At 39.8% G+C, this 25,316-nt stretch overlaps 1 protein-coding gene across 2 annotated transcripts; it reads right to left on the bottom strand.

Annotated features, from left to right (window-relative positions):
- Window positions 1-782: 782 nt before the first annotated feature.
- arhgap4b (Rho GTPase activating protein 4b) lies at window positions 783-23,823 on the bottom strand. 2 transcript variants are annotated; one of them, XM_088399893.1, is made up of 24 exons: window positions 23,620-23,823; window positions 16,101-16,417; window positions 13,430-13,601; window positions 13,182-13,344; window positions 12,542-12,604; window positions 12,265-12,438; window positions 11,658-11,786; window positions 11,066-11,287; window positions 10,890-10,991; window positions 10,515-10,700; window positions 10,250-10,334; window positions 9,728-9,755; window positions 8,971-8,998; window positions 8,271-8,331; window positions 7,960-8,037; window positions 7,497-7,625; window positions 7,209-7,314; window positions 6,552-6,779; window positions 5,772-5,827; window positions 5,489-5,660; window positions 4,925-5,053; window positions 4,376-4,483; window positions 3,475-3,577; window positions 783-3,115 (listed from the first exon to the last, which is right to left on the bottom strand). In XM_088399893.1, the coding sequence occupies exons 2-24, from the start codon at window positions 16,168-16,170 to the stop codon at window positions 2,918-2,920; spliced, it is 2,790 nt and encodes a 929-aa protein (XP_088256019.1). In that variant the 5' UTR covers window positions 16,171-16,417; window positions 23,620-23,823; the 3' UTR covers window positions 783-2,917. The 2 variants fall into 2 exon arrangements, with proteins under 2 accessions (XP_088256019.1, XP_088256011.1); XM_088399885.1 differs by lacking the exon at window positions 8,971-8,998 and adding an exon at window positions 9,379-9,475 and having other exon boundaries at window positions 23,620-23,822.
- Between the last annotated feature and the right edge of the window lie 1,493 nt (window positions 23,824-25,316).

Raw genomic sequence — 25,316 nt, 5'->3', positions numbered from 1 at the left:
TATTATTATCATTATTGTTATTATTATTATTAATACTACTTTACAGTGGCCATAATATAATAATAATAATAATAATAATAATAATAATAATAATAATAATAATAATATATTATTATTATGATTATTATTATTATGATTATTATTATTATTATTATTCATCCATCCATCCATTTTGTGTACCACTTGTCTCCACAGTGGTCGCAGGAGTGCTGGAGCCTATACGAGTAGTGGTACAGAAAATGGATGGATGTTTGTTGTTGCAGTGGTGAATAAGAACTGGAAATTGTGCAATGTATGTTTGTCAAATTATGTTTATTATATTATGTCAGTTTATTAGTAAACAGGCATATTGTTGGGTAACATCACATACAGACAGAGATGTCCTGCTGTGATAACAAATGTCCTCCACCTTAGTAGTTGAACTTTATTCATATATCTATTCATCCAGTTTCCAAGCTGACTTTGACACACATAATACATATGGGAAATATTGAGCTTTCAATGATTCTAATGTGCACGTTTTTATGTGACATGGGAGTAAACCATATTTCTCGAAGTAAATCCATACATGCAAAGTCCACACAGCAGGTCAAAAGCTGAAATTTGAACTCTGAACCTCAGAATGTGAGTTGGATGTTATAAACATGCACTAACAATATAATAAATATTATTTTGCCTGAAAAGTTTACCAAAGCTAAAACTTAGCTCTGCTGTTTTTGCGACCCAGTTGGGCAGATGTAATGGAAAAAGTCTTCATAAAATCACTGACAAAACTTCAAAAGTCATCACCCGAGTCTCTTTTATTCTCATCATAGTTTCTTTCATCACGCATATGCCGTAATTTTACACTTCAAATCTAGTGACATTATCAAACAGTGACTTTGAATAAAAGGGTGCTTTCATTTCATAAAACAAGTAAATTGCATTACATCTATGTTTCAATGAAAATTCAACAGAAGAGGGACGCAATACATGTCAAATGGTTGTGTTTTGGTGTACGATTTTATTTATATAGTATATATATATACTATATATATATACTATATATATATATATATATATATATATACATATATACATACATACATACATACATACATACATACATACATACATACATACATACATACACACACACATACACACACACACACACACACACACAGACACACACACACAAAGAAACACACCACACACATACGCATACATACGCACGCACACAGAGTCAAGCCCCAAATTATTCATACCTTGGGTATGAATAATTTTGAGTGTAACTCTATCTGGTCTATTTGCAACAGATATAGGCCAACGGTCAAGACCCAAATTATTCACACCTAAGGGCATGAATCATTTCAGGCTTGACTCTTTGTATACATTAGAACTGTATAATGTGCAATTAGGAGTGGGATTGCCAAACTTTGTTGCCATAGTCACAGTTAAAGACAGAAGAAGTCAAATGAGTTCTCCCCTGACATAAGGGCAGTTTTGGCTCTTACACAGCTTGAAGGAAGCCAAGAGAAGCCACTTAATTCCTTCAAAGGCAAACCTGAGTCAGCCCATCTTAACTTTGCAAAGCCCTGAGTTTTGCCTTATCGGCCATGTATCACATATGAAAGGGAATGTTGTTTTGTCTTTTTTCCACCACGCATTTGTCAAATCACTGCATGCTATTTCAGATATTGACATACTTGCTTGTTGCATACAGTAATGTCAAAGCAATCATCTTTACAGCTCACATCATGTAAAAATATTTTAAATGAACAGAAAATGTAAAAATAATACAGAGGCACTCCTTGACACAGGCCTCAGATTGGCAGTCGTTATCCTCCTTTAATAATGAACTGAATTAACGCACTCAGAACCTGCCCCAAGAGGACAGTCTTTTTACTGTCACGAAGCATGTCAACCAATTAACTGATAATTAGGGCCATACTTAAAAGGAAAACTACTATGATAGTCAGACTTACAATAATAAAATTGTAATTCTAAATGAGGAATATTTTGAGAATAAAGTTGTGATTCATGATAATATTACAACCACAAATGGAATAAAATTGTTATATGGAAACAATGTTTTCTTAGAGACTAAACTTGGGTTCTTTTCAATGTATGAGGACATTTTTAAAGTGAATAAAGATGCAATATTACAAGCATAAAAACACTGGTCAATAGCAAATTTTAGTCAGGGATGGTTTTATGTATACCTACACGTAATTTTGATTCTGAAGTCTTCACCCCCAGCACATCAGGTTTTTGAGATGTTTTCATTCTTTTGTTTTTAAGTTTGACCAATAAAAGCTTGCGTAATATGAAATTTAACCATTCATTGTAATTAATAACAATGATGTTTCAGAGGCTACCTGTTGCTTAACCAAACCTTTTATTTGATAGATATGGTTAAATAGATGATTATTGCTATTCTAAAAACCTAATGTGCTAGAGAAAAAACGATTCAGATAAAAAATCATATAGAGAAAAGTTTACTTGCATCCTTGAATAAAAAAAATAGCAAAACATTCTTGACCAGTATAAGCTTTTTTTTCTTACAGATTTTACACCTGCAATTGAAGTTTTTTTCTCATAACATTCCAAGCTTGATTTTTGTAGTATCAAATTTTTTTCTTTTCAGTTTGGCCCTAATATCCCCCCACATTAGACAGAACACATCCCTTGTTCTCCGCAACTGAAGACCAAAACCAGACTGACACATCTGGAAGAAAAAGAAGACCAAAAGCAGCTGGAAAACACACAACATACTGCAATACAGCACCACGTGGCACTATGAAATGGCACAGACGTAAATATATAGATGTACTATCCTAAAAATAAATCAAGATTTTCCCAGAATGCGTGACAACATATTCATTTTCAAGCTTTAAATCTATACTTTGACTCATCCATCCAGTTTTAGGGTATGTCAGTCCACTGGCCGGAAAAGGGCCCGTCCTCGAATACTGAAGCCCACTTTTTTGGCAGTTTGAGGGAGAGGAGAGGAAGAGGAGGAGGTGGCGGTAGAAGAGGAAGAAGGGGGGAGAGCAGGGGGAGCCTCAGCCATGGGAGGTTGTCGAGACAAGAGCTCCTTGAAGACAGAGTTCATCTGGCGGCTGATTATCTCCTGACAGGGGCAAAGGGGCGGGGCCAGAGAGGAACGTGGACAGGAAATGGAGCATTACATTTATGATGAAGTACAGCAAGCGGGAAAGTGGCTGCACGGACAGTTCAACTATATGAACAAAATTCTCAGGGCACTGTATCAATTGCAAAAGGACTGTTTGGGGTGTCTTGGAAGACATTTTGCCTCTCATCTGAGGAGGCTTTATTAGGCTAGGTAGGACAGTGCTAACCTGAGTCTCAAATACAATGACCTGGATGAATGAGAATATTCACAGGTTTTTTTTTGCCATTTTACCGGAAATTACTTTAAAACATGATTTGACTGTGAAAACAAGCAATCAGTTCAACTGAGCTACCAACCTTGTCAACCGATGTCCTCTCTGCCTGAGCAAATGTAGGTCGGTCCACAGGTTTGAACCCTGCCTGTCTCACAGTGTCTAGTGTGTGTCTTCGCTCCTGAGACCTGAGAGACAAACACATTTTTCTTTGCAAACGTTCCTCAAGAACCCCCTCAACCAAAAAAATAAGCATCATGTCTTTTTGTTGATGTTTTTTTCCCAACTATGTAGAGAAAACTTAGATGTGATACAATGAGTATGAATAAATGTTTTAAAAAATATTGTCATTCAAACAGGTCTAACCTGCCCCTGCACAGATTAAGGGCATGTCTTGTGCCAGACTTGCACTGGTAACAAAAATAAAACACTATATCACTATCTGGTTTTCATGGTTACTTTTGCCCCAACCCATCAATAGGGTAAGACTACCCTGTCTCATGATGGATCTACGCAAGCGTATGATGGTGAACATTTGAGTATTTGATGAATTCAGGTTCATAATCACAACCAACATGGAATGATCCAAATTCAACATTATTACATTACTACAAACGCTTGGCTGCCACAAGACGCCGACAAATAGCGTACAACCAATCAAAGTTGTTTTCCATATTCAAATTAAGGAGTACAGCACACTAATCGGAGAAATAGAGATGATTAGATTTAAACTATATGTGAAAAATTCATCCGCCAGCCATTTTGGACTAACTACAATAGCTTGAAAAGGGAAATACTGGTCATTTCAAACGCAAACTGTCACACCAACATGATAAAAGGACATCATACATTAGGCAAAAAGATTACTTGTGGCATGGGATTGTTAAAAGTGCTTGATTCTCTCTAATTTCTCCCCCAACTCAAGGGATGTGCAATTTTTTTAGTCAATACATTTGATACGTTTGTGAGTCGTGAGTCGGTCTTACACTGGCAGGTGGCGTGTCGCCGGGGAGGTTGGCGGCTTTCGACCAGGGCTTCCATCACTTCCTCTCTGTCGCCCAGGCAACGAAGCGCCGTCGCTGTTCACCCGCATCCTGTCGAAAAACACACAAATGTTTTTGACTGATACAATTCTGAATGGAACTGACTGTTAAATAGAAAATCACATTGTCTTATCACAAAGTGAGCTATTTGTGGAACAGGCTATTCGTGAACCACCACGTTGGTGACCCCTGGTCTAGTGCATCTTTTTCTAGCTACTGTACTCTGCGACTGGCCAATTTGGACTCATCACACTTTCAAGCGAATGGTCAAACTGACACCAAACTCCAAAAATGACCATTTTAATCAATTTTGGAAAATATTAAATATATGAGCTAATAGCTAATGGTGAGTGCAAACATCATCTTTTGTATTCAAATTTCACATGTTATATTTCAAATGTTCATTTGCTGAAAATATTGTTTTATTACATGATGTAAAATCATAGATTAGTTGGCAAGCATTGCAAAATGTGAATGCGTGTGTGTTCGTACCGAACAGTGTTCTCCGTATGAGGATCATCTGCAGTCAAATTTCCAGTGCTGCCGCCACCACCGCCGCTGCCGCCACCGCCGCCACCGCTGCTGAAACCTCCTCCTTCATCTTTTTTCCCTTTCTCTGACCTGCAGGACAAGACAAGAAATGTTACTTGTACAAATTGAAGTTTAAGCAAGAGATGACACAACGTGTATTTCCTTTAATTTCTGATCTTACGCTTTTTTACAACACAGAATCCGTATTGTTTATTGCAATCAACGAAGGTGGTGATTTATATATAAATAACTACATAATAACTATCCAAACTTAAAAAACAATATTAAAAGTGTTTCAAAAAGCACTTAAATTTAATCTAGAAAAGGTGTATGGATCCCTTTATTTGTAATTTTAACTATATAATGTCAATGAAAGTCCAGAAAATTGTCACTTATGTGCTTTCTTTCACTGAGCAAAAACTGTGCAACCCATTTGACTACTGCCTTGCTGTTTTTGCTGGATAAAAAACACACGAGTGAAGGAAACAAAAATATAATGTGGTCATGGTACTAAAGAGTGCTCACCCTTCCAAGACGCTGATGTACTTGTGTGGGATGAGACCTTTGAGTCCTCCTGCTTCACCCCTCCACCAATCAGAAGAGGCCTTACTGTGAAGAATAAGGAGCTCCCCTTGCTTGAACGACAGCTCTGCCGGTGATCTTGCCGCATAGTCAAACATTGCCACGGCCTCCCACTCTGTACACATGATTTTGATTTGCAGCCATATTCAAAAATGTCATTCCATAAGAGGAACTTTATTCATTGTCAAATGTAGTAACTGTGTGTTCGCTTGTGCGTTCTCCTCACCATCCTCACTAGGCAGTTGTTCAGCCTCTCCATCTCCCTCCTCTGTGATTGGTTCACTGCAGACAAAGCAAATGGTGAGTTTGTGGTAGTTTCTTCTTCCGGTCACGGATCTTGTTTACCTGAACCTTCAGTAGATGCCGTGCTTATTTTATTGGTTTCATTCAGTGCCAAATTATATGCTGTCTAATGTTAAAATATTTACATTGCTGATGAAGCTTTCCCTATCCAGCCTACACGTTTTATCCGTCAGAACACAATCATGGTGAATTGAATTATGCTGATTGGTGGAAATGTGGCTTTGAGTAGTAAGTGCTTTGAATTAATGGCAATGCCTCTAAATTATTTCTGGGGCTTGTTTTTTTTTTGTCACGTTTGATCTTCTTGCAGAAAAAGTAACATTTGGTACTGATATGTTTGGCTGTGAAACTCAGCCATCCCAAACAAGGGCAGGTTCTGGTCTTTGATTGAGTGCTAATCTCTTGGAAAATGGAAATGACATTAAGTAGTACAATATTTAGTAGTGTCAGAGCAGAATAACAATATCGTGAATGATTGACTTTGTCAGGATTCACAAAATTTGATCAGTGCTTTCTTGCAAAAAGCTGCACAGAAATACCTTTGATGTGGCATTAAATTCACTTAATAAGCTGGAGGATAAGCTGAAAAAAAGAAGCTGCTTTACATATTTTAAACCACCTATAACTGGATATTAAATTCTGTCATTCACTCTACACATATCACACAGTCATGAGAGAAAACAGCAACAGAATCATCCCTTACCAATATTCCTGCTCAAGAGTCATGTGCTTCTCATAGATAGGGCCTGGCAATTCCGACTGGCCTGGGAATATGACATCATGCTGGAGGATCATGGTTTTGACAAGGTCATTGACCTGCGGCTGCCGAGCAACCACGTCATCAGAATCAACCCCTCTCAGCAGGCTTGGCCCGAAGCAAACGGCCAGGTTGTAGGGCTGCATCATATTCTCATCACTATACTGAGTCACGCTGCGAAAACACGCACAAATTCATTGGTACCACCAGAGCGAAAATAATCAAATATGCCAATGTGTTCTTGTGAAAAAAATAGTTGAAAATCATACGGAAACTTAAGCACTGCAGTATATTTAACCTGGACAATTTGCTAACAAGATGAGCTCTGCGCACAAAGCAGCAGCGACACAATTAAATACTCTCATAACACATTCCTGAAAGCTGGCCAACATGCTAAAAACATAACGCAATCACAAAAAAAGCTACATTGCTACATGTCTTCAAAACAGATGTTGAGGTACTGTATTTTAGAAATACAATAATGGAAAAAGATAAAAATCTCGGACAGACGACTACGAATGTATTGCTCCGGTGATAACAATTTTACACCATTTTTTGTACAAAATTCAACATCCTTTCTCATCCACTGATATATTAACTCACTGATTGAGAAATGCAAACAGGTATCGCATTACAATGAGGAGAGGTCGTGGGAAAGCAGAGACAATTGCTTTTATCTGTGCCGCTCTCTCCACCATACCTTCGATTTCTGAATGAAAATGAGAGAAAGGAAGAGAAACATCAGGCAAAAAATACAAAGTTTAATTCAAGTTGATTTGATTTAGAGAATCGTCTAAAGAATTGACTGCAACAACATGTTGAATAGTGGTGGTGGAAATCATGTGTGACAAGATATCTGCAAACAGAGCACAGAAAAAAGAGGGGTCTTACGGACACACTCCAGCAGCTGCAAGTAGCTATCATAGGGGAAGAGGGGGGGCTCGAGGCCCCTGAAGTAAAGCTTCAAAACGCCGGCCACTGAGTCCAGGTCACACTCACTGTCCGACAGAGGATCTTCTCCTACACGGGGAGTAGTAGATATGCAGAATATGCAGATACATTTCCACTTTATTAACCTAGAATTACTAGCGTACAAGCCAAAGCACCTTGTTTTGTGAACAGAAAGGCACCTTGCATTGAACAAAGCGTATTTCTCCTGACTAGACATTTTCTGTGAACGATCTTCCAAAATCAACAACAGTTCATGTTTGTTCAAGATTGACGGTTTTGTTAAAATTCTAGGAAGAAATCTGACTAAACATATTGTAAACAGGGGATAAACACCTTATTTTGCAACCCAAGCTTTCAAATGGTTAAAAGCATGATGTCAGCTTTTTTTCCAGATTTACTATACCTCTCTCAAAGGCATCCTTGATTAGATTAACCTCTCTTTGTGACCCAGGGACTCGGAATATTCCTTCATGGTGGAGACCTGGAACAAAGACAGCAAACACAGCGTGTGCTTTAACATATTTTTACCTTTGTGTTAAGGTTCACAATAAGAATTTGGTTTTACAGTAAAGTATGATTCCATTGGGAGTCAAATATATGACAAATTCTTAATGCTGGTAGTGCATTGACATCATGATGACTCCATCCGATCGTTTTAATGTTCGCAGAAGCTCCCCCAGCATGGTTTACGGCCACTCATGCAAATTGTCTCACCGTGAAGGTTTATGAAGCGGATGCAGCTTTCAACCACCACAGGGATCTGCTGGCCGGAGCTCTGCAGAGGAAGAGGATTTCAGCGCCAGAAGAAATAGGACACAAAGAAAAGAATATTACAACAGTCTTTGGAGGAGGGGGGGTGCAAATAAATACATGATGTGATAGGAAAATGAATCAAGAGACTGTGAAGGTTGGAAAGCTGCATAAAATCAGTCATGAAATGATGATAGCTTTGTCTTTAGTTGCTAAGGTGGAAAACATGCATCATTGGCACTGCCAGGGCCGTAGCTAGGATGAGAAATGTGGTTGAGCAACCCCCGCACCCATTTATGTTTCAGTTATATCTACTGCAACATTTTCTCTCATCTCAGGTTCATTTATTATTCAATTTGAAGTGAAAATACTGCTATTCTATGGTTTTTTTTTTTTCAGATATTGTTTGTGGATCCTAATTCAGTGGCCCTGTCAAGAATTATTTTAGAAATCTTTATGCTACAAAAAACAAAGCTGGGCTAGATAATGGCTATGGGATGAAAAATGACACAATAATCATCAACTACTCCTTGTCTTTTCTTGTACTATGTATCGTTTTGATTATAGTATTTTTTAATCATAGAACTCCCATTCATGTGTTTTCAAGGTTGACATAAAGACGTCATATTTCCTGCTTTATTGGAGCAACAACAGAGTTTGGTACCTGTGTACGAGACATTCTTCTTCTTCTTCTACACCAAGCAAAGCACAGCAGTGAACAGAAAGGGAAAAGGCAAGGTAAGGAAAAGAAGTGAATAAAAAATAAGAGTAGGAAAGATTTAGAAGCAGTGATGCAAAGTGCACATAATCACACACACAAGTTAAGTTGAGGAGTTGAGAGAGGAGGCAATGGAGACTCAAGTGTATTTTAATCCCTTTTTAAAAGTGGAACAGAAAAAAGTAGGAAATGGATTGAAAGGATAGAGTGCCATAAATAAGCCATAAGCGTGACCATTCAGTACACACAGGCCCAGAATATTCCACATTAGTTCCTCAGAAAAGCAAAGCCAAATAGCACAAAAGCAAATCAAAGAAAATGCAATTTTGGGTTTAGAGATTGCGTAATCTTTACCTGTATGTAGGAGAGTAAATCTGTGCTGAAGAGTGTGTGGCAAAATTGGGAAATGGGTCTGGACTTGCGAACTCGCACAGAGCGAGCACATTGAGCTCTGGGAAATACATAAAATGCATTACGCCATTTTGTTTGTGCGTATTAAACCAGGCGGTAATGATGCTTGCTAAATGCAGCTATTAGTCACACTTGAGCTCAGCAGTCCTCATTCCCTCCAAAATTGACCTGTTATGTAATCGAGAATGGCTCAAAATGGCAGTGTAAAAACCAATTTTCTGTCCTCACTGCTCTCCTCTCTCGAATTATCCATAGCTCATTCGGTCACACTATATTTACATTTCATGGTTACCTGGAGGGGTCTGTGTTGACGGCCTCAGCTGAAGGAAAGAGCAAAAAACAAAACAAACATTTTTTCAGTTGATTTTTCACACATTTCAAGTGTGACCAGCCTTATGAGAAGCTACTGTTGTACAGTGGAATCTCCAAAATTGCTTGAAACCAGGAAAAAAAATCTTTAGTTGATGTGTTCTGCCTTTGTCGTGACGCCACCATTGAAAGTTACCATTAATGACTAACAAGAAGATTGTAATAATAACCACAGAGTGAGAATTGCAACTCACTAAGTCATCGGAAAATATCTGGCTGCTCCAAACACAATTACTAAGTAATAAAACATGACACATACAAAATAATTTTACCAAGCTTACACTAATGTAACTTCAATGAGTACAAGCAGTATAGAAACGGGCTCGATCGACACTAAAGTAAAAGTTGCGTAAACACTACAAGTTTATGAATTCAAACAATACCGATGACATCACAAATACGTCAATGTGTCCAAATTTGGCGGCTCCACAGCGTAAGGTCGTACCTTTCTGTATGGCATCTTGTAGTAGATCATGTTTGGCTTGAAGTTTGAAAGTTAAAGAACTACTGGTGAGAAACTCCTTCACTTTCTATAGGAATGAATGAGAAATTACATTAGCATTCTTTTTTTTGTAAACAAATCATGCAGGTTGATGATACATAATGTGTTCATCCAGTAAATGGTAAACCTTGAAATACAGTGTGTAACGTTTGTTCTTTCATATCGCTCGAGAAATTATAGTACATGCTATGGAATATGTATAACTCACTGTAAAATAGTAGGTCTCTGTCTCCTGTTGATTGGCTCGACGCTTGGCAAGGGTAAGTTTTGTGGTGGAACCTACTCCGGGGGGCTCATGTAATAGGCTGCTGGGCACGTCGGGGGTGGTGTTGCAGTCGCTGTCACACATAGAGTCCAGCAGGGCTGTGAGTGTCGCTTTGAGGGTTTTACTGACCTGTGGTAAGGCAAGATACAGGGGATCAGGGAATGCTTTTTCAGTTTCTTACCTTTCCTTTAGTCAACTAACTTAAGATGTTATCTATATTTTTGGGGATGCGTCCGTTATTGGTGATTTTTTGCTATTGTTATTATGGCTTGGTCTCCGATCCCAGTGAAAAGCGAGGTATGATGAAGGTCATCTTACCTCCTCTGTCTCCAGAGTGACAGAAGCTAGTCGAGACTGAAGTTGTTGAAATCTGGTCTCCATCTCATATCTAACCTGACTCTCCGCACTCACCTCACACACCTGCAATACAAATCCATCATTAAAATAGAGCAACATTCAGGGTTCATCTCGTTTCACCATAAATTCGACGATACCTGGTCGCCTTCATGCGGGTGGTAGATAAACCTAAACGGAAGGCAAAAGGCAGAGTCATGCTGCTGCAGCAGTGCATCTCTGTCTCCTCCCTGGTCCAGCGACGTTACTGCGGCCTCCAGCTGCTTGAGCCCTGCCTCCTCCGTCTTTTGGATGCGCCACCTACTAGCCAGGTAGCACTTCATTACCCTCTCCACAGAAGGATGGAAACCCAGGTCGCAACACTGCCCGGGGGAGACAGGCAGCAATAAAGCATGGAAAGGGAAAGCAGGAAAGGAGAAGTTGCATGAGTTGCATCAATAATGTTGATGTTGTGTGAGAGGGAAATGTCTGTTTCGTTTGGCCTTTCTGTTTTCAATAATTGGCAATCGAAAATGGAGCTCATTATTTTTAATTGAAAGATAAAATACAGATTTTTCATTCAAAGTAAAGTTCCATTTCAGGCTCAGGTGAAAAAATACGAAATAGAAAAATGAGCCCTAGGACTGAGTTTGATAAAATAATTGTCTTTTGGGATGGGCAATTAAAAATAGAAAGAGTATGTATTAGGGGGAAAAAGGTGATGAGAGAGCTGCTGAAATGTTTGTTTCTTACGTCAATGAGAGTGCTGACGTCCTGCAGGTAGTACTTGTTCATGGCTGCGTTGGCTGCAGCAAGATTGAGCAGATAGTCATTTCGAGCCTTTGTGCACTTGAGCTGAGTCTCCTGCACTCGGCCATGCCTCTGCACACATACAAAAAAATCCGTGTTCATTCAAAAACACAAACAGGGCTTTATATGTGTCAACATTGCACCAGTGCAACAGCAAAAAAACGGCTTAGCTTAATTTTCATGGAGGTGCAAACCTTATTTTCTTGTTTAAGAATTTGGTAGACCGCCTTGTGCTATGGTCAGAGGAGCTGTTGGTTGTGTTCCATACCCACAATGGCACAGAAGCCTGTTTTCAACTGGATCTAGCTGTGTGCGTCTTCGAAATTACCAAAACGCAGTCCAGTCCACCGCTGTGCAGATTTATACCATGCATCACGCAAGACTTGCACCGGGCCCCAAACAGAGCCCATAATGTCAACCTCTCTCCATCCATTTAGATAAAAATAATACACACAATGTCGGTATCTACCATTCACATTTGCACATTCTTTTCACTTCTACACATAACGTGAACATGTTTGTCATACTGAGGGCAGCACACGGGATTTACCTTCTCCATTAATCTCTCAATTTTCTTGACGGAGCTCCGCCTCTGCCCTCCTGATTGGCCGAGGCCGAGCTCGGCAGATTTGCCAGTGTGTCTCTCTTCCAACCGCTCAGCCTCCTTCAGCTTGCCCTCAGCTATTAGGCAGTCAGTGTGGTACTGGTTGTATGTCTTCAAGGCCTTCATCGCCATGTGTCGTGTAACACAAAGTGCACATGATCATTTTTACTTTCCAGTGTATCCGACATTATTAATATGCAGAACATCAATATAAAATGCTCACCGTCTGCAACTCAGTGGTAACCTTAAGCAACTCATCCTGCATCTGGATTCCAACCTCTTTACTCTGTCGATAAAAAGAATGTCTATTTTATTCCATCTGGACAGATTGTAAATAAAGTTTATTTACTGATTGAGGGTGTCCTGGATTGAACCAGCCAAATTATTAAGTGACATTTTATAGTGATATATTACTAATTATTAAACAAATACAAATATTTGACGAAAATGCATTTTTAATTCCAAAAGATTTTGGTCAATGAATGGGCAAATTTACTTTTTTGATGTGAAAATATTCAAAAGGCTGTAACTCTGAAATTCATGTTGGCAACATTCAAGATTTTTAAGTACTTTTGTCAACACAAGCAATTGTTAAGGCTCAAGACTAAGCTCTGCCTGGTGCTTCAGGGCTGAAGTCAAGGACTCGCACTTCAGGGCAAACTCCAAACGTTCCCTCCCCAGCAGGAATGAGTTGACACAGACTTTCTCTGTGGAGCCACTCTATTTTTTTCTTTTAATATCCACCGTGTTAAGTGTGCACACACTGGTCTTACAGAGTGGACATGGAGGGGTGAATATCCCAACCAAAAACTCTAAATGTAAAAAAACAAAAAGGTCATCAAACACTTCTGTGTCATACTCACTCGTTTGTGTAGCCGGTGTGTGTCCTCTGTACTGTGCACTAAGCGCTGTGTAAGTGCATTGCAGCAGGTGTCACCCAACGTTGAGTGCTCACGACTTTCCAAACGGGTTTGAGTCAGCAAAACGGACCAGACTTGACACACTGACTGACCCCACTGCTCCTTCCTGCAGAGAAGAAGGCATCCTCACTCACACTGAACAACGCATTATTGATAATTAATTCATGTGAAATGAGATATCGCTTCCTCACTTTTTTGTCTTGTGGGTGAACCTCTCGGTGAGTTTATCAAGGGCACGTGCATATTCAGCCTCAATATCACCGCGCCGGCGAAGAAACTCAGAAAGATCTGAGAGCTGCTGCTGTTTCACCTCAACTTGAGAGTCTAAAATCTTAATCTGGTCAGTCAGTTGTGCCCGCAAATCTGAGACACAGAAGGAGAAAACACAATTGTTAAATTTTAATAATATATACTATATAAATGACATTGTTAAACAAATCAAGCAAGTTCAGTAATTTCTCATACAAAAATCACAAATCATTTGCTCTGATGCTGACTTCATAAAAATATGCACACTGATTAATTACTCCCTTTCATCAATTAACATCAGAAAAAAATGGCTTACATGAAAAGGAAATCATCATATTTGATGTTTTAATCATTCCTTGAAGAGAGGAAACCGAGAGCTTTACTTAAGGGTTACGATTTGTGTCTGACTGTGTTTGATGCTGCAATTCTTTCCACTCAGGTAACTCATGACCACGCCAACATTCCAATACACACTCTCTGATGAGTGAATTCAGCATGGCCCAATAGATACATCAATGTCTGAATACTAAAGTGTCTGTGCATCACTTTGCATCTCTCGCTCATGTTGCCTTCCTCAGCTTTCTCATCCCCCACACCTCTTTTCGCTTCTTCCCTTCATTTTGGCCGCACACAGCCGAGGGCTGACTGGATGTGAGGAGACAGCGTCGCTCATGCCGACTATAAATACAACCTTATAGTACAGTACAGAGCCAATGAGTCACGGTATGCACAGTTACAAAACCCAGCACATCACACACACACACACACACACACACACACACTACAATGTGTGTGCTGTGCTGTTAATATTGATTCATGGTTTGGCTTCCATTCAAGGTTTTCTTACTGAAGGGTTATTCCATGCAACCTTTCACATGGGTCATTAGGCACCTCTGTACCATGGTTGCATGGTCACCTTGCAACCACCAGTCTTTGGTACTGGGCGGCACAAACCGAAAGGTAAAAGGAAAAAAAAATGTATTCATAGCATTTACTTTGTACAGGTTAAAAAAGTAAACAGCAAGTAAAAGTAAGAAGTAAACAATGAACATGTGGCTGAGGGAAGACAGAGTGGGCGTTATCTTGCGAAGATGAAGGAGCTATTTTGACAAGATAAGTTGCTCACAGTAGGTTGCATGGCAGCAATATAAGCAATGAGGAGAGAATGAAGCTGGCACACAAAGTATGCCAGCACTCAAAAGCTTCAGCACAACAAACCTGTCATTTGAAGTTCTACCACCCAAGTGATGATGTGGAAAGTATGAAAATGCCAGCATCAAACTCCTATCCCAGTGTGTCGCCACCAGTTGGAGTGATTTTCCTTGTCGCAAGGAAATTTTGAACATGTTCAAAATTCCCTTGTAACAAGAAAAGTACTGGTGAACGTCTGACGACCATTTGGCAAACATTTGCAGCCTTGAATGAATCCTGCCAGGAACTCAACAATCGCTGCCTTCGAAAACACTTGCAGTTGTTTGCCCCTCAGTGGCCTTCTAATTCACCAGTGTAGGGAGAGCAACATAAAAAGCGTTCACTCACCCTATTAATGCAAATTGCCGTGTCCAGACTGGCGATTCCCAGTATTTTTCTGTAACACTGAGTGCAAGTACTGTTGAAAACGCTTCATCTCAAAGTGTCAATCCAAACATTGTTTTCATAAAGGAATGGTTTTTGATACAGTAGTTATAATAGTCAGTGTTGGGAGGAAGGTGTTGCATTAAGGCAGTAACGTAGTAATACAACATGAAATGCATATTTTTTGTACTATTATTAGAGTTACCGGGTCCGGTAACGAGTTGCAATCACACAGGAAGTCTCGAATAAACGAGAAGAAGTAGATGCTTTTAAATCAGATAACGGAGACTGCAGCTGCAGACTATGACATGATTCTACTTATTTTTTAGTGGTTGAGTTTGTTTAATGTCGTGTAAAGGTTTGCTTTGTTTGATTAATCTACATCATTGCAATACTTCAGATAGTGGTAACAACTATTTGCAAATGCAATATATGATCGAATAAGACTTTGTGTCTCTCCCTCCAATTATATGCGGGATTACCATTAATTGAGAGCTAATAAGTAACTTAAAAGTAATAAATAACTACAGCGTCTGTAATATTGTAGAGAAACAACTCTCCATCCATTTTCTATACCGCTTGTCCCCACAGGGGTTGCGGGCATGCTGGAGCCCATCCCAGCAGTCATCGGGCAGTAGGCGGGGGACACCCTGAACCGGTTGCCAGCCGAGACGAACAACCCTCCACACTCCTACTCACACCTAGGGGCAATTTGGAGTATTCAATCAGCCGACCATACATGTTTTTCGAATGTGGGAGGAAACTTGAGTGCCCGGAGAAAACTCACGCGGGCACGGGGAGAACATGCAAACTCCACACAGGGAGGGCCGGAGGTGGAATCAAACCAGCACCCTCCTAACTGTGAGGCGGACATGCTAACCAGTGCATCACCTTGTAGAGAAACATATTACTTCCAAATGCAAGTCAATGGTAAAATGAAATTTGGAAGTAACTTTCCGAAAACTGGTGATAGTACAGTACAGTATACCGAAAGTGTCTGGTGTGGTTATATGAAACAACACATGTGCAGTGACTCACCTTTCATCTGGGATTCATACTCGGCGAGACTCCCTTTCTCCCTCCTCAGTTTTCCGTGTGATGTCATCATCTTTGCCAACCCCCTGATGCTCGTCTGTTCTCTCCTCTTGCTCCTGAGCCTGGCGTGTGCTTTGAACGTCCCAGTTGCCTGTCCTTTAACCTTCCAGCCCGAGCGCCTGTAGTCTGTGACCTTCCACCCTTTGATTGACCTAGCACCTCATGCAGCACAGGGGCATCAGCGTCGATTGGCAGCACTTGCCAGGGACGTCAGGCCGGTTCGTTGTGTCCATGGAATGTCGATCCATTTGGGGATTGTTCTGAACGAGGGAGAGCAAGAGGACAGTATCATGTTTAGAGAATATGGATGGATGGAAAGGGACAGCTGGGAAAAAGGGAGAGAGATTTATAGTGAGCGGAATAGGAATGAGAGCATGGGCAAATGAGCCCAGGGTAGCAAAAGGGATAGTGATACCGGAGAAGGGAGGTTTAGTGGGAGGGACAGTCTGATGGGGGTCACGTCAAAGAATAGACAGTGCCGGGACACCGTGATGAGGAGGCTGATGACGGAGGAAGAATAGAGACAGGAGGGGGATGGACGGATGAGAGGTGCTGAGTAACAGCGATAACAAAGGACATTCAGTCAGTGCCTCAAGGTCGGGGATGCCCATAAAGGTAAAAGTCACAGACAAAAAAAATACATGAATTTGATTTGGATGCTGTGTCACCTAAAAGTGGTGCGTGCCAAGAGGGATTAAATGAAACATCAATATCTGTTTTTATTCCACAAGTCTTTGGAGATGTTTTTTTTTTTTTATAGACTACGGATAGTAGAAATTAGTATGCTAATTGGTAGTTTGTAAATTGAATATATGAATAAATACATAAATAAATAGCCAGTGGGTTTGGGAAGAAAGTAAGACATGGTCTGATTATTGTTGTTCGGTTGTCTTTCATTGTTAAAATGAAGAGATTGAAATTAAAAGTACTCGATTCACCTCTCAGAACCACCACTATCACATTCCCGTGAAAGAACGCATCAATGCATAATAAAAATGCAATATAACAGACTTCAACTGTGCCACATACATAATTTGGAGTAAAAGTAAAATCAATGTTAACTTAAATAAAATACAGTATATATTCTTCACCCAAGTTGCTGATTATCAAATGTATTACTGTGTGATGATTGCTACGGATGTGTTTGTTAGTGGAACTGGGTTTGGTCAGACCAACCAATCAGAGGATATCAAAAAGCTGATATTCTTCAAGCCCAGTTATTGACCCTATGATGCAAATTTGAAACGTAATTGGTTAATAAATGTTCAGCATAAATGTTTACTACCTCTACCAAACCTGAAGGTGAAAGTTATTTACTTTGATTTGTTTTTGACGTGACAGTCAACAGGATGTAAACCAAGTGATGTACTTAGTTAAATCTTGCAGAGAGTTTTTCTGTATACTTTTGTTGACACTTTTGTGAAATGGCTCATAGCGTAGGAAGTTACACAATGTCTGAAACCCAGTCAATGAGGTGTGAAAACAAAAGAAAGGCACAAAAATTGTAACTGTATTGCAAAGTACAGCAGTCACATGTGGCACTGAAGTGGGCTTGTTTGGGTGCTTTGACATGCAAGGCTATGTACGGCCAAGCACAAACTACCCCCCCTTCCAAAAAAAAAGCAACCACCCACCACATCCTGTGTCTCAACAGGTTTCCGCACACTGCAACGACTGTCAATTTGACAGCACAACAAGCACAATCTGCTGTGTGCATTTTACAAGCAATGTTTTTTGAGTAAAACATTGACATAACCTTGCAGAGCAGCAATATTGGTACTATGATTAAAAAGCTCAATTTCCATCTCCCAGCCAAAGCTCAGCTACAGAAAGACATTGGAAGATAATGGAGAATTACAGTGAACAAATGGAGTGATTTCCCACAGCTGAGAACAGTGAGGACACCGAGACCTTGGAGGAGGCCTTCATCAGCGTGTGACCTTAATCGGCACGGAACAAAGCAAATGTTCAAGATCTGCCTGGGAGGGATTCAACAATCCTGAAGTGAAACACAAAAGGTCATGAAACACTGGTGGAAGAGAATTTTAGTAGGGTTTTGGACAGGCGGTAATGCAAACAAATATTGTAGAAGAAGATTAAGTTTGATTCAAAATAAAGGGGTTTTAAACTTTTTATTGTAAAATATTCATTGCAAACACAGACACGACTGCGTTTTATGGAGGGATTGGGGAGTACCGACACAAGGTATCGGAGTGGTGCTGAAAGGTGCCAGTCATTTCTGATGGTTTTACCATCAGGGACTAGAAATTAGAAGAATATAATTTTTTTATAATTTGTATTAACTTCATTACTTCAAGAAAAACACTTAAATTGAATATATAGGTCTTCAAAAATAATTTGTTATTGTTGAAATTTTATGTATCATAATTACTCAAGAATTGACTACTTGTATTGGTATAGGTCTGAAGAAAAAAAGAGGTTAATAGTTTTAGTTTGTGGATTGAGTTTTAAGTGCACGGCACTGCAGGCTATCATTTATGGTCTAATTGAATCAGACTTTTGTACGGTTTTAAAAGTTCATACCAAGGTTATCATACTATCAGCGTTTTTTTTTTTACATAGTAAGAGTCAAGATAGTCCCCTAAGTGACTTTAAGGAAGATTAAAGACAAAAAAGTGTGGCTCATACTGATACAAAAGGGATTTTCAGCAATTACCATAAAAGAAAAAAAAGTGATGCCTCATCAGATGCAACACAGGATATGTTGTAAAATGGAATGAGTTTTATTTGATAGTCGGGCAGATTGTGAGAGTGCATTTCCTGACAGAGACTGTAACGTGCAACTATACTCAGCTTGGGTCACGCAAGTTAGAAAATGAATCAAAACGTGTAGTCTGTTGTGCCATTTTTATGGCCTGTAAAAGCTCACATGGGCACTGAAACAGCAATTTATCAATAAAGCAAATTGTTAAGTACCGTACTAACTTGAACTTGCCAAACAGTGACAACATACAAAAGTGCCATGAATCCGTTTCAGCTCCACATTGTAATGTTTTTTTTCCAGAGGATAAAGAATCTAATTTTTGTCCGTGAGTCATTATATTGTCTCTCTAAAAGTGTTGCTTTGCTGTTTGTGTACAAACAGGCTTTGTTTAAAGTGTTATAACACGGTGACCATCGATAGTATTCAGTAGCTTGTCTATAATGATTTGCACTGTGTGTTATTTTCTTGGTTATTTTCAACACACATGTTTACTTTGATGGTAAACCCCAACTGGGACTGGCAATGAAAAGCTCAAAGGTGTCTTTTTAAAGTTTTGTAAAGTGAGTTTCAGCTTATTTTTCTATTTTTTGCTTGCAATTAAAAAAAAAAACCAGCCAAACGAAACGTTGCATATAATAATAAGTTGTTTTGTCGAAATTCAGAAAAGTTGACTTAGCCTGTGATCTTTTTCTCAACTGCATATTCGGCTTGTGTTAGTAGTGTCACAGCAGACGTTTGCGCGTGCTAGTCGTCCAATTTAAATGCACTGTAATGTAACACCAAAATCAGAATGTGAAACGTCGCTTGATTTTGAATGTTTCCTACAGCTGCGATGTCTTGAACAGCTGCAAACTACCGTGAGTAGAAAAGAAGTCATAAACTAGAAAATGTGCAATTTCTGTAGAAATTGCATGTCAATGCTAAAATGTGAAAATATTAATGCAAGTATAATGATGAGCTAAATGAAATTAAATGAATGTTAAATATAAATACAACAATACAGTATTTATACAATTTAAATGAATAGTATTAAAATAAAAAGAAGTTGGACTGACGACCTGCTTGAGGCAGGATCAAACCAGTGCTTCCCAAGTACAGGTCATCTGTGATAACACCTGCACCACAAAGGCTGCGAAGGGAACAATGTGTTACCATTATGTTGAATGTGGAGGAGTGAATAATTAAAAGATTTTGGTTGATATGAAATGGACACTGAAATATATTTTGATATTGGCAAAATCCATTAGCATTCAAAACATTGAAAATTTACCATCAGGCTTTTATTTTTAACATTATCAAGTACAGTAAGACTTTTAAAATTGACCACGTATAGTAAGCATTTGAATTTTACAGTAAGATTTCTAAATAGAAATAGTGTTTCAAAGTAGGCTCTATAAATAATTCACCCATCTACCCACCCAAACTTTACCCACCCACCCAATCCATCCGTCTGTCCACCCGCCCATCCGTCTGTCCACCCGCCCATCCGTCCGTCCATCATCCGTCCGTCCGTCCGTCCGTCCATCCATCCATCCATCCATCCATCCATCCATCCATCCATCCATCCATCCATCCGTCCATCCATCCATCCATCCATCCATCCATCCATCCATCCATCCATCCATCCATCCATCCATCCATCCATCCATCCATCCATCCATCCATCCATCCATCTGGATCAAGCAAGCATCTCAAACAAAAGCTGGACTAAACACAAGACTTGTACCAGTCAACAGTCATTGAGTGTGAACTAAAGCCACAATCCCTGCAAAAGAGTCAGACAAGTCTACTACTTCACCATCAAGTGACTCATTTGGCATTTTTAGGTAAGAAGTGAAACGCTACAAACATGCATGCTGTACATTCACTGAGGTATGACCCTCAATGTGTTTGGCTCACTGACATGAGGTTCTCAAGGGGAAATGGTTCACAGCAATAAACTTCTACTAAATCATGCCTCCTAGGAAGTCTTTAAAACGCTCCTGATGCATTCCTTGATGTTGCCTTTTGAGCCATAAATCACTGCAACAGCTCATTGACTATCTCACTAGGCTAATATTGATAAAATGAGGCGGAGTTTTACATCTCATGTAAATCATTAAATCTGTTTTTTTACATTGTTATTTGCACATTATTATCATTGTATGGCCATATTTTATGGCCATTATGGTTGGAAGTGGCCGTTTTGGGCTATTCTTGGGGTCGGACATTGACAAACACCTACTGGGAAATTCACCTTGTCGTGAACTTTCACTGCTGCTTGCAGTTTTGATTCAGTCTTTCTTCCATGCCAACAACTAAGAGAAGGAGGTTCACCTGAAGCATATCGCAAAGAAGAGTTGCTTCACAAAAACGGTATTAGCTCCAAAAAGACAAGCAGGTAGAGAAGCCTCATACTGGCCTCTCTCGAAGTCAAACAAATTGGGCCTTTGCAAAATTTGTTCTGCACGGAAGCTTAATCTAAATTCAATATATCACTGACAAAATGAGTTCTGGTCAGACTCAGCCTGCACACTCAAATGTTATTTATTCACAGTCTGCTCCTTCAGAAGCTTCCCAGCCTCATTCATTCCTATCAGATGCATAAAAACACCGCGGGGACAATTCGTTTATGGTTGTGGTCGGTGCAGAAGTAAACATCCAGCACAGACTTTAACCAAATATCCTCTTGTAGAAAGCAGTCGGCTGACCATTTTTAATCAAAAGCTAGAAATCAACAGTATATAAATATAAACATTTATTTTGCTTAGAAGGTGCCTTTTAGGCTTTGGCAACGCAACTAAATGCAATCGAAGGCAACAAAATCAAAGCCATATTTTACACACAGCTATCAACATTTCTCTGCTTCCTGCTGTGGTTGAGTTTATGTGGAGGATCATTTACAGTGTTTGTTTGTGGAAGGCATAGCTGAAGGATTTGGTCGACGGTACAATTAAAACAAACAGCTTGGCACTGTACAGGATGAGAGCCTTACTGTATGTCCTCACTCAACGGACTATACGTGTTAAATAAACTGCCCTAGTTAGAGGTCCTTTTTTTAGGATAATTTAGATAGTGAGCATATTATTGAAATTATGGCTCAAATTGCTCCTCTTGCACGCTCAAGTTTTTTTTTTTTAATGTGATGATGGTGCGTGACATATTTTACATTAATGTGCCAACCAGTGTGTAGCACATCCTCATCCTAATCTGTGAAAAACGAGTTCTATGATTTGTGGGTGTTTTTTTTTTTGGAAGCTACTATATCTAAAGTTGCGATTTCCTGTTTTCCCAGAAAGTCCCAAGAATTGTGAAAATTAAAAAACAAAAAATCAAGGCAAAACAATATCATATAGAGATATTCACAGTTTGAATGTGTGCGGCAGAAAGAAAATGAAAGAAGCTTGAATTTTCAAGTCATATTTCAAGCTCTTTGGAAAACAAGAAAAAAAAGAAACCATAAATTTTAGAACATGTTTTTTTTTTTTTTTTAGTTGGGTATTTTTCCTTTGGCTTCACCCATCTGGTTGAATCTTTGTCACAATATCAATACAAAATACCAAAGTAAGAAAGTATTTTCTTGTTTTGCATAAACATTGAAATATTATGTTATGATTACGATTTATAGCGTCATTTGGCAAGAATAAAGTGTTCAACATACAGGGATGAATATGTATGAGGGTTTGATGATAGTTTTGAGTAGGTGAGTTTTGGGCGATGAATAAATGCAATGTTTTGAAATCAACAAATAATTATTTTGTTAATCATGGTTTCAATACCAATCAAAAATAAAAAAATATTTCTATAATTGCACAGCACTACAGATGGAGACTAGTTTACTTTCCAAACACAGTCAAGGTGCCCTTGAGCAATCAAGGTGCCAAGTGCAACTCATCTGCAGTCCCATTGATGTGGGTGGCATTGGTTCGGTTAAGCAGGACGTGTCTTTTCAAACTGGAGGCCAAACTGCACAAACTCATGGAAATTAGCACTGGTTGGGGGGATGAACTTCCTGAGCAATGCCCAAATCCCATTAAGCAAGGGCCCAAAACACTAAATTCTTCATGGCAGAGATTAATCGTAAGAGCTTTTTTATTTATTTAGCAGTCTTATTTTTTTCACATTTATACACAGTATATTAACTGATTTCATGAGCATTAGCTGTAGTTTTGATCTTATTTTAACAATGTAAGTGTTTTTTAAAGCAAAAAGCCCAAAACAAATACCACTTTCATGTGACATCTGCTTATTTTGTTTTCTCAAATAGATGAAAAACAGCACAGATGCTAGACAGGGGCGTCAGATCTAAGAATGAGCTGAAGTGGTGTGTTGACTTCTATTTACAATTGCCATAAATCACTTTCTGTGACCAATGAGACACACAATAGCCACATAAACACCTCTGTGTAATTACACAAGCACTCACACACACACACACACACACACACACACACACACACACACACACACACACACACACACACACACACACACACACACACACACACACACACACACACACACACACACACACACACACACACACACACGGAACATGATGCACGCGTTACATAATACAGTCAGCATGTGTTGCCTACGAATGCTTTAGCACCAAACTAAATACTACATAAATACAAAGTCATTCACTTTACATGTACACACACACACACAAGGAGAGTGTAAACACATACTAAATGGGCACGTACACACACTCAAGCACGCACATGCACACACACACTGGCTGTCAGCGCTGCATACCTCACTTTGAGCTCCTCTGCTGTCTCTTTCTATCTTTTCCTCAGATCTCTCTTTCCATCCCTTGGTCTCTTCATCGCACAGACAGCGAGAGTCGTGTGTTTTTGAATCTGACAGATTCCTCTCAGCGACGTACTCTCCTACCCCCCGCCCCACCTTTCTCTCTCTCTCTCTTTCTGTCCCCTTTGCATCTCAGACTCAAAAAACAGCCCTCCCTCCCCTCTTTCTTCCCCTCTCCTGCCAAATACGCTAAATAGCCTCCCTCTCACACCGGCGATGCTTCACTCCTCCCAGTTCCTCCCTCTCTGCCTTATGAAGCCAACCAAGCCGCGCCCCCACACTCTCCTCTCCTCCAGGCGGCTATAAATACCACTGCTGCTATGAATATACCAGCTTTCTCTCTGAGCATCCCTTGTTCTTGCTCTCACTGCATCCAACCATCCATCCAGCGATTGCACCGCAAACAGCCCCCACCACACCCCATCCCACCAAGTCAATTTCTCTCACCCTCTCGCAAATGTTATTCTGATGACCTTGTATTATTCACCCTCACATGGCTTGCATGCACACACACAAACACGGTGATGGATGCGATAAGCCGCCAACATCGACGCACACAGACACCAACAGACAGACATGTTTGCTGTCGGTGATGCAGGATGCAGAGCGTCACGAGCAGCTTACACTCATTACAAGTGCTGCAGACAAATACATTCTTCAATTATATTCCTGATGCTGCTAAAACTAGAGGTCACGGTGAGTGACACCTTTTCCACCATAATGGAATCATTCATCACCTTGTGTGACGGATTTATGATTCAAGGGTGTTCCCCGCACTGGATGCATTGTAATAAACTTGAACTGGGAAATGCTGCATTTTACACGCATGCGGCGGGAAGTACACTTTGCACTTGGACTGTGTGCATTGTCCACATTATCACAGCGGTGTGGCTCTGCAACATTGTCTGGGAAGGAGGTCACCAACATCTGGTGCAGGCGCCTCATATGTGCACCGAGGGTGCACTTAAACAGAATAAAATCTTCCGCTGCAGGCTATATAGCATGTCACGCGCGTAATTAATCCGCGGATTGCCCGGCAACGTGCTCTAGCTCCGTAAACGACACGACGCATCCAAGATGCCCTAATCCAGGAAGGGGAAGATACCCTCTGACTAATTTTATTTTGATTGTCAACATATTACTGCAAACCCTTATGAAGCGAATTCGTCTTTTTTTGTGGTCATGTGCTGCTTTTTAGTATTGTTTGAAAGCATATTGTGTGTGTGTTGACAATTGCTTAGTGTCCACATTGGAGTTAGTTGTTGATTTCCAGAATGTTCAGATTATTTGAATTTACATAATGCCTCATCCTACGTTTCTCCGCTTGTGAGCGCTTGGGTGGGCTAAAGGGCAAGCAGAGTTGCAGCAATAGAAAGCATTAGCTAACAGTGTTCTTAACTGACAGTAGTATTTAGTGTTAGCATTTGATAATTTTGCATTTACATTTTGCACGAATCAGTTTGGCAGTGCGATGAAGCTGTCAACGTGGGGTAATTGTATTGGGCAATGAGCCACATGCATAAAAGTTTAATTTGCTGACAAAAAGAGGAGAAATAAATGCTTTATACTTTTACTTTGTCTTCATGGAACCTCAGTTTTTTTCCTTCAAACTCTGGACTGTTTGACCACAAGTTGAGCTT

This window comes from Syngnathus floridae, chromosome 2, assembly GCF_059516105.1.
Source record: "Syngnathus floridae isolate MCC-2025c chromosome 2, RoL_Sflo_1.0, whole genome shotgun sequence".
Lineage (NCBI taxonomy): Eukaryota > Metazoa > Chordata > Actinopteri > Syngnathiformes > Syngnathidae > Syngnathus > Syngnathus floridae.
This window is presented reverse-complemented; position numbering and strand designations above follow the sequence as displayed.

Excerpts from the sequence above, each read along its gene's own strand:
- arhgap4b (XM_088399885.1), bottom strand. The coding sequence starts at position 16,170 with ATGATGACATCACACGGAAAACTGAGGAGGGAGAAAGGGAGTCTCGCC. Across the intron at positions 10,701-10,889 it reads TCACTCTGGAGACAGAGGAG|GTCAGTAAAACCCTCAAAGC; the intron begins GTAAGATGACCT and ends GCCTTACCACAG. Across the intron at positions 10,335-10,514 it reads CAGAGACCTACTATTTTACA|AAAGTGAAGGAGTTTCTCAC; the intron begins GTGAGTTATACA and ends TCATTCCTATAG.